The sequence below is a fragment of the Callospermophilus lateralis genome, chromosome 20 (assembly GCF_048772815.1).
Source record: "Callospermophilus lateralis isolate mCalLat2 chromosome 20, mCalLat2.hap1, whole genome shotgun sequence".
Classification (NCBI taxonomy): Eukaryota; Metazoa; Chordata; class Mammalia; order Rodentia; family Sciuridae; genus Callospermophilus; species Callospermophilus lateralis.
The window spans coordinates 7505235-7521033 of NC_135324.1; the positions used below are offsets into that span (position 1 = coordinate 7505235).

At 45.4% G+C, this 15799-nt stretch overlaps 1 protein-coding gene across 1 annotated transcript; it reads right to left on the reverse strand.

Annotated features, from left to right (window-relative positions):
- Positions 1 to 2263: 2263 nt before the first annotated feature.
- Cav3 (caveolin 3) lies at positions 2264 to 15587 on the reverse strand. The gene is made up of 2 exons (XM_076841133.1): positions 15329 to 15587; positions 2264 to 3011 (listed from the first exon to the last, which is right to left on the reverse strand). The coding sequence occupies exons 1-2, from the start codon at positions 15440 to 15442 to the stop codon at positions 2670 to 2672; spliced, it is 456 nt and encodes a 151-aa protein (XP_076697248.1). The 5' UTR covers positions 15443 to 15587; the 3' UTR covers positions 2264 to 2669.
- Positions 15588 to 15799: the final 212 nt, after the last annotated feature.

Genomic DNA, 15799 nt, shown 5'->3' on the forward strand with positions numbered 1-15799 from the left:
TGTTACTCCCTCCAAGAAGAGGCACCATATCTGGTTGTTTTTAGACTCCATTTCTCCTTTAGTGCTACACAGTCATCTGTCTGATGCAGGTGCATGGGTTGTGGCAGGGGACAAAAAGGGGTCCTGGTTCCATTCTCCAGAATCCCAGGTACATGTATTGGTCTGTTGGAAAATACTCTAAGACCCTGAAAAAAACCTTTTTGTGTGATATAACCTGAATCCACATGACCCACAGTCTGACTCTGGAGATAACTGGATTCTGTTTTGTTACCTTGAAAGGACCTTGACAAATAATTCTTAAAGGGGAATTTGCAATTCACATGTGAATCATGGATGGATTTGCATTAAATGCAGATTCTGGGGCCCTATTACTGAATCAGTCTCTGAAGCTGGGGCCCCAGAACATGCAGTTTAAACACAAGTTGCTGATAATGCATACAGAGCATAAGAGGGACTTCTCTGTCCTTCTACCTGGAATCTTTTCTCATCACACCCGCAATGTGCTCTGCTGCTGCTTCTCAGTGGGATTCCTAGAGGGGACAGAACTCTTCAGATGTACATATACCTAACATATGCATCCTTCCTCCAATTCTACGAATCTCATGGATCATTGCGCACCTGGCATAGTCTGCCTTAAAGAAAGAGTGGCCTGGAAAAATTGGAGCCATAGTCCAATGCAGTTATAGCAAATACCACTGTGGTGAGAACTTCTGTCTAACCCAAGATTACAGATTTGAAACTGATGGCCCAATGATTGTGAGAAGGGCGTTTGAAAGGGCAGATCCTTCAAGGAGGATATAACACCAGCCTTAATCCTTTTCAGCAAGAGGATCCAGGGCTTGCAGAGTCCACTAGAGAATGTGGTCAAGCCCCAGGGCAGAGCACAGAGTAGTGGTCTGGGAACACAGTGCTTACGCCTGCTGACTGTGCAACTTTTAGAGAGTCTGCTGACCTCTCTGAGCTGTCATTTTTCTCATCTTCGAAAGAAAGGATTGAATGGTGAAGTGTTTGGAGGTAAAATAGACTGACATTACAACTTACTTTAAAAATGCATCAAAATGAGACTACAGATAAAATGGATGGACAGATAAAAATGTGATAAAGCAAGGGCAGTAGAATGTTAATCATAGGGCCAAGATGGTGGGTATACAGGTGTTCACTGCAAACTCTTTCAACTTTTCTACATTTGAAAATCACATTAGATTTTAGATTAAAAACAAAAACAGGAGCAAAATTTTAGAGCTGAAATAGAGATCATTTTCATGGATAATAACACTGAGGCCAGAGAAAGGAACTAGGAACAGAGGCGATACCAGAACCAAATCCTCCTGTGTCCTGACTCTAACACACTGTTTCCCAAGACCCCTTGGGCTTGTGGCCAAGGCACCAATGAGGTAATGCCTCTGTCAACTTGTAAAGTGTTTTGGAACTTTAATTTTATGAGATATTATGTTTTATGAAAAAGGAAGAGAGGTTAAATAGAATCTGGGCTGGGGATAATATGGCCTAAATGGGTTTCTTTATTGCAGAACTTGTCAGGAACTTTAATGTGCTATTTAATGTCTACTGAAAGTCTCCAAGAGAAACATATGGCATTTCTAAACAAATTTGGCTACAGAAACTAACCTCCCTAACCTTTGTAATTTTAATTTTTACTTTTTTTTTGAGGACTAATTTCTGGACAGCATGCTTGGGAAAAGCAGTCCTAAGAATGGTAAGATTGCTGGGGGTGTGTGTGTGTGTGTGTGTGCGCGTGTGTGTGTGTTTCTTGTTGTCATTAGGAGGGTGGAGAGAGGTGGGCATGTCAGTTCTGTTGCTTTTATCCCCATGATGAGTCCACACAGACACACATGGGATTTCACATCTCTTAGGGATGAAGAAGTGCACATACCAAGTGGGAAGGCCAGATATGCCAGGGCTTAGTCTCTGGTGAGCCAAAGACTCAGCAGTTCAGAAAGATTTGACGCTGAACCCTGCCCTGAGGTATATCTGTCCTAAGTATATCCATCCTGCCAGCTCATGGACCATCTTCCTCTATTGGTATCATTATCTGACTCAGAGACAATTGAAGTCATTTGTAAGTAATCTCCCAATGAACATGGCAGAACAGTTATCCAGTAAACAAGTAGAATCCCAAGAAAAACTTATTGATTCTGTCCCACCAACTTTCCACACTTCTTCTCAGGGAGTGAAATGTACTTCCAGGACTGGTCAGGGCACATACCAACCTTATAGACACAAACAAAGCACAGCATTCCCTCAGTGCAGCTGAAACCCTTTATTGGAGCCACCCTTCCCACACCAACAGTCACTGGTCTCTTTCTCAGGTGTGGACAGGTTGACCCTGAGTGGGAACTGATTCTGGTTTACGCTGTTACAGTACAAGTGAATGCAAAAACTTGCAGTAGCTGCCTCTTAGAAAACCATCTTCCCCCAGCCCCAATCATGGGGGCATCTTGGCAGGGTTGGGGCAGAGTGAAGAGCCACAGTGCTTTTGTAGCTGGGCTCTTTTCTTTCTGGCTTCCTTATACTGTGTGCTCCCATCTTGGGGTGGGAATTGAGCAGTCCCTAAAGAAAAGAACTCTCCAGCACCTCCCATGGAGCAGCACCTAGGGAGCCAGCCTGCCCTGACTCTCCCTGCCCCACCAGCCCTGTTGCCCCACTTGGCTTTAGATTTCCTTCCGCAGCACCACCTTGATGTTGCTGCAGATCTGACCCAGGGCAGCGAAGACTGGGTTGCAGAAGGTACGAATACAGAGAGAGTAGATGTGGCTGATGCACTGGATCTCAATCAGGTAGCTCTTAATGCATGGCACCACCGCCCAGATGTGGCAGAAGGAGATGCAGGCGAACAGGAAGCCCCAGAGCAGGGCCAGTGGGACGCCGAGCAGCGTGGACAGCAGGCGGTAACACCAGTACTTAGAGACAGTGAAGGTGGTGTAGCTCACCTTCCACACGCCATCGAAGCTGTAGGTGCCCACGGGTTCTGCAATCACATCTTCAAAATCCACCTGCAGGGACGGGATGGGAGATCCTCAATGCACTGCATCCACCCACTTATCAAGCTTTCATGTGTGTGGCTCAGAATCCCCTGGGTGGGCTCATCAAACCCCATCCGCAGAAGATTCTGACTGCAGGTCTGGCTGAGCCCAAGGCTCTGCACTTCTAACAAATTTTCATGATGTCAGTGCTGCTAGTGCCCACCTGTGCTGGAGTCACCCCTGCTGCAATAGTGAGGTACAATGAAGAGCTTGTCCAACCTCCTCATTTTATAGATGGATAAGCAGGCCCTGGAAAGTCCAGTGACTTGCTCAAAGCCAACAGTAAGTTGAGGCAGTGCTAGAGACATGAGTCCTGCTATAGTTTGGGTCTGGAATGTCCCCAAAGGCCCATGTATTAAAGGTTTAGTCCCCAGAATGATGCTGCTGGGAGGTGTTGGAACCTTTAAGAGGTGGAGCCTAGTAACAAGTCTTTAGGTCATTGGGGGTGTGCCCTTGAATGGAACTGTGAGACCCTGGCCCTGCCTTCTCTCTTTTTACTCATGGCCCTGAGATGAGCACTTTTGCTCCACTCCTGCCATGATATGCTGCCTTGCCACAGCACCAAAAGCAATGGGGCCAATCAACCATGGACTGGAACCTCCAAAACTGTGAGCCAAAGTAAATATTATTTCTTTATAAATTGATTATCTCAGGTGTTTGTTACAGGGAAAGAAAGCTCACTACGAAGCTCCCAAATTCTATTATTTTAAGATCCTAAGGGAGTTGAATAGTCATATTCATCCTGCAAGGATGTGCTGAGCACCTGTAGATAGAATGGTGAACAAGCACAGGTTCCTACCCTCATGGAGCTTATGGTAGGCAGTTATAAGTGTCAGGCTAAGGGGAGAATAAGGGAAATGTACCCCCAAGCAGGGCATTTAACTCAGAGCAGGGGTTAAAGAAAATTCTTAGAGGAAGAGACATCTAGCTGAAGCTGATATCTGAAGATGATCAGGTAGAGAGGGAGTTATGCCCTGGAAAATAATATTTGGGTCTGAAGGAGAAGAAACTGCTAGGAGCTATTGGGATAAACAGTGTGGGCTCTCAGGAGATGCAAGTACTTCTGGAAGGCCAAGTGCAAGACCAGAAAGGAGATTGGAGAGTGAAGCTGGGCTCTCTCAGTTCTGTGGCCCTTTGAGGGCTTTAGTCTGGGGTGACTTGGTAGGATCTGGGTTCCAAGCAGCTCATTCTGGCTGCTGCTGTTGGGGCAATTGGTAAGGCTGGGAGTGAGGATGTTGCAGGGCCAATTAGGACATGTTGGTCCCTGGTGTAAGGTAGTGGTAGTCAGTTAGAGAAAGGTGCATAGGTACAGAAAGGAGCTACTCTGACCTGTGGCAAAGTGAGGTCCATTTCTGGAGCAAGCTTCACTGGCTATAAAGGTGTCTGAAACTGGGTGTGGCTAACCTTGCCTGAAGAGCCTCTTGGAGGAGGCTGAGTTCATTTTCCTTGTCCTAGCTCTGTAGTAACTATAGGCCTTCTTCCCTGTTCCCTAGGAATGTGGGGACTCACTTCAGTTCATACAACCCATGGAGGAAGTGACTGAGGCCTCATGTGGGAAATTAAAAAAAAATCAATGGATATAAAAGAAAGGTAACTTTCAGCCAAGCCATTTACCTAACCTTTCTGGGGTTCCTGCTGTGCATTAAACATCATCCTAGCTGGTCACTTTCAGGTGATGTCATTTAGCATCACTACATCCTCTCTACCTTCTCTGTAAAGTAGAGGTAACGACCCACATTTCAGTGTATTCTCCAGGATGAAAGGATGGAAGGCTTTTAAATTCATGAGACAATTGAAAAGCTCTGAATGTACACTAGGGCTTGATGACGGGTGAACCCAGTGGTATGACCAGGACATCTTACCAACTAGGAGGCTGAAGAGCTGTTTGCTGTTGTGAGAAAATATAGAAATGCCTGTTATATCATTTGGATCTTAAGTGTCCCCCAAAGACCCTCATGTTGAAGGCTTGGTCTCCAGGTTGGCACTCCTGAGAGGTGGTAGAAGCTTCAAGAGGTGGGGCCCAGTGGGAGGAAGTTAGGCCATTGGGTGGGGGTACCCTTGAAAGGGATATTGGAACACCAGCCCCTCCTTTTCCTCTGTCTCTTTGCTTCTGGGTCACCATGAGGTGAATAGGCCTCCTTGATGATGTGCTCCTGCCATGATGTTCTGTGTTACCACAGGCCCAAAACCGTAGGCCAAGAAGCTGTGGACTGAAACCATGAGTCAAAACGAACCTTTCCTCCATTTAAGTTGATTATTTTAGGTATTTGTCACAGTGACAAAAAGCTGACTAATGCAGTCTTAGACCTGTCTGAGATATTTCCTGTCTAATAAAAGTGGGTTAAATAAAATCACAGACTAATTAGACTAATGGGAGAGGCCTATGTGAGCAGATGAGACCAGAGATCCGATTTCAGTCTTCCAGGGCTTTCCTTTCCCACTGTGGCTGTGGGGAGATGATTCCTTCCCCAATGTGCAGTTATTATTACAATTACTTTTCATTATAAAAGACAGAGCCATATCATAGAAAATGAAGAGAATAGAAAAAAAATGAACAACAAAAAATTGTCTCTGATTTTTATCTGTTTAATACTAAAAGTATTGCTTTGGTGCATTTCTTTTTAGAATAATGCTTTTTGGGAAAGGGAGTGCATAGAACCATGATGCTCAAGGAATCTTGGATCCCCTTTTCTCATATGGCTTTCAGTTCTGAGCTCTTGCACCAGATCTCAGATCCATGGACCCTCCTATACATCCTGGATGGGGACAGCTTAGGATGAGGTCCTACTTAGGGTAGTAGATTAATGGGCAGCAAAGTTTGCATGATGAGATTCTAGGCTGCAGGATGAAGAGTCAGCAGGGCCACAGGATTCCCTCCCTGTATAATCTTAGCCCCTGGTTGTTTTGATGGAGATGGCTTAACCTCTTAGATGACCCCATGGATGGGAGAAGAGAAGAATATGGGCCTAAACTTCTGAGAAGTATGTAACTTCTTCCTAAAGGACTTCCAGGTTGTGGTGGATGGATGAAAACCTGGGAAAACCATGGGTCTTGGAGCAGAGATGGAAAAGACAGATGCTAGATATTTGGATAAGAGGGCCCAAGTTGGTTGGGAACATCTCATGGCTTTGGAGACTGGATGGAAAGAGATGGCATCATTTTTTTATCTGTTTTGCAGTGCTGGGAATAGCACCCAGGGTCTTGTACATATCAGGGAAGTGCTTTATCACTGAGTGATAACCCCAGTGCAGGGCTGGAATCTTCTACATCTGGTTTATATGGGACAAAAATCTAGACTTGCTATTTCTCGAGGGAGTTTTTAAACTGGAGAAGGTGAGGAGAGTACCCCTGGAGTCCCTTCCAAACTTGACTGGGCATATAATCTGCCTGCTTATGTATGGGTCTGTTCAGTCAAATGCCCAGGGCTTGGATCCTGCCAACTGAGAAGTTCTGATCTCAGCAACCTGCCCTACCCCCGTATTGGCCAATGCCTGTCTTGTGCCTGATACCTCTTGGACTGGCTTCTAGAGATGCTGTGTGGCCTCAGAAACCTTCCAGCAGAGATAGGCATTCGGATAGAGCCTTGCATCTCTGCCTCATTCCATCAGTTACTGCTCCTTCCTGTCTTCCTCTGCTCAGCACCTGGTGGCCCATCCAGTCTTCTAGTGAGTGTCCTTAGAACAGAACCTCCCTATTCACAGATTACCCAGACCTGCCTCTTTGACTTCAGGTGGGCAGTCAGGCCCAGAGCGGGGGCCTGGCCAGCATCACAGGGCCAGATTGAATTTAGACATCGTGACTCTAATCCACTGTCTCAGTTAAGGTCAACCCCAAAGTAGATTCTGTCTGTGCTGTGTTTATCAGAGAGGGTGACTGTCCCCTCAGAAGTTTGGCCTTGGCAGGCAGACAGACTGGATTTGACCTTGAGCAAGTCATTGAGCTTTTCTGTGCCTTGTTTTCCCAGCTTTGTCTTACAGTAGTTGTCAGAGGATTAAATAAATTAAGGCAAGAATTTAATTAAATAAATTAAGGCAAATACTTAAAACACTGGCACAGAATACCTGATTAGGAACTGCTAGCTGTCATTATAGTTTGAATCTTAAATGTCCCCAAAGGCCCATGTATTAAAGGCATAGTCTCCAGGGTGGTGCTATTTTGAGGTAGTGGAGCTTTTAAGAGGTGTGACCTTGTAGGGGGTCTTTAGGTCATTGGGGATATGTCCTTGAAAAGATTAATGGGGCCCTTCCCCTTCCTTTGTCTCTCCTGCACTCCTCTGCCATGAAGTAAATGGCTCGCTCATAGTGCACTTCCCCTATGACTTACTATCTTGTCACAAATCCCTTGGCCCAAAGCAATAGGGCCAACCAATCATGTACTGGAACCTGCATAACTGTGAGCCGCAATGAGCCTTTGCTCTTTGTAAGTTGGTTATTTCAGGTATTTATTCTAGTAACAGAAAGCTGATGAATTTAACTGTTGTTGGAGATCATCCTAGAGTGCTTTCCTCAACAGGAAGCTGGAGTACAAAGGTGGATTTGCATCCAGAGCAGATGCTGACCAGATGAGTGACTTTGAAGGGTCACTTAATTTTTTCGAGCTTCATTTCTTCATCTATAAAATGGAGCTGCCATTTTTTTCTTATTGTGAAGAATAGAGATAATTTTTCTTTCATCCATTCATCCATTCATCTATACTCTACCATCTGTTCATCTATTCATTCATCTATTACTTATCTTTTCATCCAACCATCTAGCCACCTTTTCATGTGTCCATCTATCAGCCTACCCATCTTCCTCCATCCACCCATACTTCTACCTACCCATTCACTTATCCATTTATCCACTTGCCCATCAGTCTTTCTTTCCTCTTAACCAACCAATCATCCATCCATCCATCTATCCACCCATGTATTCAAACAAGTATTTATGGAGTATCCACTTTGTTTCCTCATACCACCTCTTGGGCAGTGCTTAGCATAATATATCGCTTATGATAAGTACACACTGATGGCAATTATTTGTTCAAATCCTCTGGAATTTCTATGAAAATATACCTCAAAAATTCTGTTGACATCCCAGATCACAAATGACCATTCTTCAGCAACCTACCGACTCATAAATGTTTATGTGTGGGTCTCACTCTGAGATGGTAAGATGGATGGAATCCTCCTTGCTCTCATTTTCTGTTTGTAGTCATAATTCCACTCTCAAGGACCTCTCTGTTGTGTCTTTTAATTGTCATCTCTTTGCAGAAGACAGTGGTGCTGACATTTGAATTATTTCTAGGGATTGCCTTTGAGTGCTGAGCACGAGATAACGGCCCTGTTTTCTGTGAATCAGAAAGTATGCTATTAGAGGGCTGTGCTTTGCTGAGAGCAGGCCACTGTTCCCCTAACTCAGATTTGAGCATTAAAAGAACTTTGCCACAATGTGCTAGTGTGGGGAGACAGATGATTTGAAGACTCTGCTCAAGCAGCTCTAGGCAGTGATGCCAGCGTATCAGGAGCACACAGTGACTTTGTTTCTTAATTCCTTTCAGGAGGTGGAGAGGCTTTTGCTCGGAGGGTGGGAAATGGGGGACTCAATTCACTGGCTGAGCCTTGGGGCTATTTGTCCTGCTGGAGAGAGGGTGAAGAGTCAAAGGGGGAGACCAATGGTTGCTCATTCAGTTGGTGTCCCTTTCTCTGGCATATTTATTTTTTGGAACAGCAAGAAAGCTAGTTGATTAATAGGAATGAGCCCACAAGGCCCCCACAGACTGTGAGAGGGTGGAGGAATACAGGCCGTGGAGTTGCCTAGAATTCCAGGGAGGCCAGCAGTCACTCCTGTCAAAAATACCTCCCCAGAGTCCTGCATGACTCAGGCCTTGGGCATCCAGGGCCCTGGACTGTTCAGATAAAATATCTCAAAAGGGAGGTAAATAGCTCTATGGTTCCATTCTCTACTGACCACTGAGTAATTGTGTGATTTGGGGCATGGTGCTTTCCCTCTCTGGTCCTTAGGGTATTTTTTTTCTCTCTTTGTTATTGATTTTATTTGTTTGTTTAACTTTACACAGAGAGGACTGAGACAAGATCCGCAGTGGATGGGACTAGCTCTGGAACCAGGAGAATCAAGCAAGTTGGTCTAATTTTCTGGATTCCATTTTTTTACTTGCTACTTTACAATTTAAAGGAAGTTAGTGTCTCCTCCATCCTATCCCAGCAAGGTCAGTAGAAACTGAGAAAAAGCACTTAGAAATATTCAAAAAACTTTGATACAGTAATTTTATGTCTGTTAAATCCAATAATAAGAAAGAATTGGAGCTTGTATTTGTATGCCTATTTTTCATTTCATTTCCTGAGTAGTTAATTTTTATGGCATTTTACAAAAGTATTGTTGTACAACAGATCAGAGCAGTCTTAGTAAAAGCAGCCCTTCACCCAGGTATTTGAGAAGCACTGGCTGATAAAATTAGAAGCTAAACTGAGGTAATAGCTGCAAAACAGCTTCAAAATGGTAAAGCTTTGCTTCTTTTGTTAGATATGATAATAATGGAATTCTCTACAATCTGGGGTGACCATAGGGACACCCACAATGCATTTGACCCTCATAGATGTCAGTTCTGGCCATGTATCTTATATCTGTTATTTCATATAAGGGCCAAGCAGAGTGATGCCCAAATCAGCCTGACAACAAAGAATGGGCCCGAGTCTCCTTTGCTGTGTCCTAGCCCAGGGTCACCACAGGATTCAGGACGTCCAGGAGGATGAGACACAGAACACAGCATAGGAGGTAACCAGGCATCATCTGGAGCTTGTGATAAAGAGCATCCTAGTGGGGTACTAGGAGCACCTGGGTTGGAGCATAAAGGGACTGGGGTTCATGGGTTCACGTAAAAGAGATGCAAGAAGAGGACTGCAAGAAGAGAGAAAGGAACCTTCCAGAAGGACCTCATCAGTATCCCAGGGAGGCCTGGTACTTGTCTTCCTTCTGGGCTCTTCCTTTTCTCTCTCCTGCCCTCTCAGCCTGTGCTGAAATAGGTGAATAAGTGAAAATAAGTGAAAGCTGAAATAGGGAACAAATGAAAGGCCCTGGATGAGTTCTAGGATGTGTGTACCATTTAGTGTGTGACTAGCTAGTCTCCAGAGATGACCCCTGATGAGTCATGCCTCTCAGTGTTTATGCCCATGGCTACTCTCATCTCATCTTGAGTCTACACTTGTTGTGTGATTGCCTGTAACCACCAGAATGTGGCCGAAGGAATGCTGTGCCAGTTCCAGAACTAAGCTTTCAGAAGGCCTGGCAGCTTCTGCTTTTGGGAGCCCATAGCCACCATGTTTTATACCCTGCTGTTAGAGACTGGTGGTGTTAGAAGTCAACTGTTGTACTCTGCTGTAGAAGCCCACTGCCATTACCTCCTCTAGAGACTGATGGAGAGGCCATATGTAGGGAGAGATTCCAAACTACCACAAAGAGATGCTCAACCATTCCAGCATCCTGACTGAGCCCACCTTAGAGCTCTGTTTGACAATGCCCTGGAATATGAGTGAACCATCTTGGAGCCCCTAGGTGATTTTAGCCTCAGTGTTATCTGACTGAAGCTGCATGAGAGGGCCTCTCTAATCCAGCAGAACCACCCAGCTGAGCCCTGTCAACCTGCAGAATTGTGAGTGACCGTAAAATAGTTGGGGTGATTTGTCATACAGTAATTGATAACCGATTCAGTGTGTCTTTAGGTAAAAGAGATGATAACTCTGGACTCCAAAACTGTCTTCTATAGGCTGAGGTAGATGTATTTGCTGACACTTGAACATAAAAATGCAAAACATTTACCAGCTTTGCTGAATAAGAACTTCTAGTGATAGGATCAAGGGATCTGTGTCCTCCTTAAGAAAGTGGGCCACATTTTGAAAATTGTAGACCAGTTGACTCTCAGGAATCCCCCTAACACTAAGTCAGAAAATCTTGGTGTTAGTTCAACATAGCTCTTCTTAAAGGTCATTGACAGAGGACAAGACATCCCAGAAGAAAGGAACTGTGAATCTAGCCTCAACCTGCCCTTTCTGCTTTCTACCCCAAGAAATTCCCTTTTGGCTGCTCTGTCCTATTCTCATTCAGCAGTTTATTATTCTGCAGTCAGACTAGTAAAGAAATTTAATCTGTTGTGCTATAACTCTTGACTATCTAATGAGGCCTGGCTTCCTGCTGGGACTCATTAATAATGTCTGCCATGCACAGAAGAAGAAGGAAGGGTAATACCTGGCCCTCACATTCACCAACTCTGCACCGTACATTCTCACCTTTGCTCATTCTCTTTCCTATTCTTGAAAGCCTGTCCCCTTCCCACATTTTCTATGTTTCTCATTTTTAGAAAATGCACCTTGCATATTAAATCCCCATGAGGCTGGCTCCCCATTTTACTATATGCAAATAATCTGTAATCTATTCCTCTCCTAACTCCCCCCACCCTTCATCTGGCATTAACTTATAGCGTTTAGCACCTTCCCCTGTATAGTCTCATTTTTCTAGTCACGGCTTCCTTATTGGATTGAATTCTTTTCAAGGTGAGGCATTAAGTGTAGTTCCTCCTTTGAGTGACAGGTGTCCTGGATCCACCCAAACTGGGAGCAGGAGTGTGCAGAACTGGGGAAGGTGCTAAATGCTGATGCTTCCTCTGGCTGTGTCTTAGCTTGAGCTGACAGGCAGAAGGGTGTTGTTTGAAGAGGGAAGGTGTTATGATTGATTGTCATTAGATATGGGGTAGGAACTAGTATCATGGGAAAGGCTGGGATCAGGCCTATCTCCTGTCCTTTCTGAGGGGTTGCCTTGGAGCACCTGGGGAAAGAGGAGTAGAATCTGGAAGCTGCAGGCGTTGCATGGCACTTAGGGGGCATGCCTGGCTTCTTTAGGGTCCTGGTGCTAGAATGTGAGTTAGGGAGAGAGGGGGACTGTGGAGCCAGCAGTGAGCCCTCTCAGAAATAACTCAGGAGGGTTAGGGTGGGGTGTGGTCTTAGAGCATGCATTTATGTCCCCTAGAGCCTACATGGGGCTTGCACACAACTCACAGCATCTGCTCTTAGATAGCCCAGTGCTTGACACATAGCAGATACTCAGTAATGAAGCAAGGAGTTGATGTTGGCAATGATGGTGAGTGGGAAAGGGAGTGGGGGTTGCTCTCCCCACTTCCTCAGCACTAGCCTCACATGACCTTCAGCTCTGCCCTGGGCCCCGCCCCAAGGCTTGGAGATCACAGTATAATTCTGCTGGGTGTTCAGGGCTCTCTGGTATTCATTTTCCAGTCTGGATTCAAGGGTATCACCCAAAAGGAGTATCTCCCCTCTGTAGCGGCTCAAATCCATGAACACAGTGGGTCTATCTCCTGCTCTTCCTTCAGCAGCTGGTGGTGGAGGGGACAACATGTTCCTCTTCTCCACCCACTCCCTCACTTACCCTTCCTCCCATCCCTGTGTCTGTATTTTCCCATGAGAGGACAGGCACCCAGGCTGTCAGGAGGTCACTCTGTTCAGACAGGCTGCTCTGCACCCCTCCTAGCCATAGGCTCCTCTCTGCTTTCTTCCTTTATCTTTCTTCTTTAACAGACCATAACATAAACCTGAAGTCTCCTTGAACCTATCTGTATATTTATCTGACTCTATGTTATGATTATTTTTTCTGTATTTTTTAACATTTGATTTCTTCCTCATTAAAAACAAGAGAATGTCAGATAGCTTTAGAAACCAGAGAATGTTCAAATAATACCAAACAACAATCTCCTCTCAACATAATTATTTGCAGGGCCTTTTGTTTAGCCTTTGGGAACTGTTTTTCTGGGGCGTGGGGCTATTAGAAGAGGATACCTCATAGCTCCAGAGAGGCGGCATCCCCACTTCTCCCTTTGGATCACAATCTGGGCCCAGGTTCATGCTCAGCTCAGTAGGACCCAGAAGCCCCTTCGACACTTGTGACTCATTATGGTGTCCCTCAGAAACCACGTTATCCTGTGGAATCCTTGTCTCCATTTCCCAGTGACCCATGGCTGGTTCCCTTGCCCTCAGGACCTGCAAGTACCTTGAGGCCCTATTCAGCTCACATTTGTCCCTCCCTTGCTGTGTGCTGGGGACTGTTATAAACTTCCAAACCCCTTGTCTCTTTTAACCCACATGTGATATTTCTATTGTACTTTCACCTGGGGGAGGTAAATGATAGGATCACCATTTAACAGAGGGAAACAAAGGCTCAGAACACCAAGGTGACATATCTATTGTTGTTTTAGATAAAAGATTTGAACTCAGGTCTATTAAAGTTAAGTCTTAAACTATTCCTGCTAGACCACATTGCATAAACCACAACTAACAACATTTTACACTTCTATAGTGCTTTATAGTTAGAGAAATTTGCTTCCTCCTTTTCCCCAATGTGGCTTTTCACATTCTTGTGAGGTCATGGAAGAGTGCCCCAAGTGAAGGGGGGACACCAAAGAGGGAGCATCTGATTGCTTGGAGGAGTAGGGGGAGGATTCCTGAAGGAAATGACATTTGAGTTGGACCTTGAAGACTGAGCCCGGCCTTCACCACTCAGAGGAGAGCAAGTGGGTCCTTCCGGCCAGGTCAAAAGGGTGTGTTCTGGTGTGTGGACAGGCAGCTGGAAGCCAAAGAAACAGGTTGGGGCCAGATTGTGTTGGGTTTGGAAAGCCACTTGGAGAGATTAGAGCCTGATCCAATGAGGGAGGTGCCCCAGTAAAGGATGACAGCCCAGGGCTGTGCCTTACAACCAGCTCTTAGCCAAACCGTAGAATCCAGTAGCCCCAGCTTTAGGCACTTATGTTGGGCTAAAATTCTAAATTCTTTAATTTTAATTGATATCTGGGCCTCCATTCCATTATGGGAACAATTTCAAGAATGTTTGGAACAATTTGGGCATGTGAGTCAATTTTCAATTGCAAGTCTTTGAACTCCAAATACAGAATATCTATTTCTGATTAAAATTTAGTGTCCGCTTTGAGATGTCATCAACAAGATACACACTGGATTTAGAACGTGAAGAAATACCACATAAAACAGTTCCTTAATAATTGTTTTAGGTCAACTATATGTTGAAATGATACTATTTTGGACAGATAGGTTTACATTAAAAAAATTGTTCAAATTAGTTTTACCTGTTTGGCTTTTCTTCTGTAAATGTTTCTGCCAGAAAATTAAAAATTCCAGGGCAGGTGGGGATATGGGAAATCCCCATACCTTTCATTCAATTTTTCTGTCAACTTATGACTACTCTAAAAAAGAATCTAACTTTATAAAACAAGATGTGTAAAATAAATCATTGTGTGATTATCATGTAAAAAATTCAGCACACACAATTATATACAGTATATAATATTTGATAATAATAAATGATAATGTTACAGTTTATGTAAAAGAAGTCCATAGGGCCATTGTATCATGGGTTACATTACATCTCTATTTTGGTGGGACAGTGCTAGTCTGAGATCCTAATGTATTCAGTAGGCCCAGAGAGAGCCCAGCCATCTTCCCCTGTAATAGCCCCTCTAGCGACTCCAATGTTGGTGACTGGGGATCCTACTCTGAGGAACTATCTTTTAAAAAGTTCCCTTTGGTTTTCAGGTGGAGGCTGGGTTAAGGTCATGGGCTTAGAGGCAGCCAGGCTGTTCCTGTCACCTGGTGAGGAAGGAGGCCCGACTTCAGGCTGCAGTGACAGGGGACACTTCCTGAAAGCTGGACAACTCTCAGCATTCCTTTTCAGGGACCCAGGCACCCTCTGAGAGGCCTCTGTCCTGCTGTGCCCCCTAAATGTGAGGTGAGATGAGAGCTGGGGTGATAGCTGAGCATGGCTAGTAGGCCATGAGGGACAGACCCTGGGTAGGGCTCTAGGGGAGTGAGTGTCACTTCGAGGGGCTGCCAGCCCTGATGGAAGCTCTTCCTGGAGATTAACCCAGAGCCCACTGTGAAGACCGCAGAAATGCCTTCTGGCATGGAAAAGAGCCCAACTTGGCCACCTATTCCTATTGCTCCCGGGACAAGGGCCAGGAGTGAATGGCGAGAGTCTCGGAGTAGTAAGGAGGTATTTTCTTTGTGACCTGCCAATTGTGGCCTGATATGCTACTAATGATATGTGACTAATTTTTTCTGATGGTTTATACTAAAGGTTCATTGGGGGGTTTAACAAGTCTGTTTTTGTTTGTCTGTTTGGGAGGAGATGTAGAGAAGATAGGGTAACAAAAGAGTCTTTGGGAGAAGATGGTGGTGCCTGTGGCAGAGACCCTCCCTGCCATCCCAGGGCCCAGCCTACCTTGACTATGTCCTCATTAATGTTTTTGGGGTCTCGGTTCACAAGGTCGATCTCCTTGCAGTGGATGTCCTTGATAATCTGGGCTTCGAGATCCGTGTGCTCTTCGGTCATCATGGTGAAGCTGGGGGACCCTTGGGAGGAGATCGGAGCCGTGTGGCCGGTGGGGTTGAGAGCACTTGGAGCAGAGAGACCAGTTCAGGGTCCCCCGGGCCTGTGCCCCTGCCGGCTAAATAGGCCCCACCCAGCATGCCGGCTGACAGCTGTCCCACATAACTTCAGCCTGCCTCTCGGTAAAGCCTCCGTGGCAGGCCTCCAAGCTAAAATTAAGACTGGAGCTCTTCTGGAAAAGAGAGCGCTTCTTAAAGGGGGCTGCCCCTGGGCCCTGGGCCTTATGCGAGGGAGCCAATGGCCTGGCATTCCCTGCCAGCTGCCAGGGCCTGGCATTCTCAGAGCTGGGGTGGGCTTAGCTCT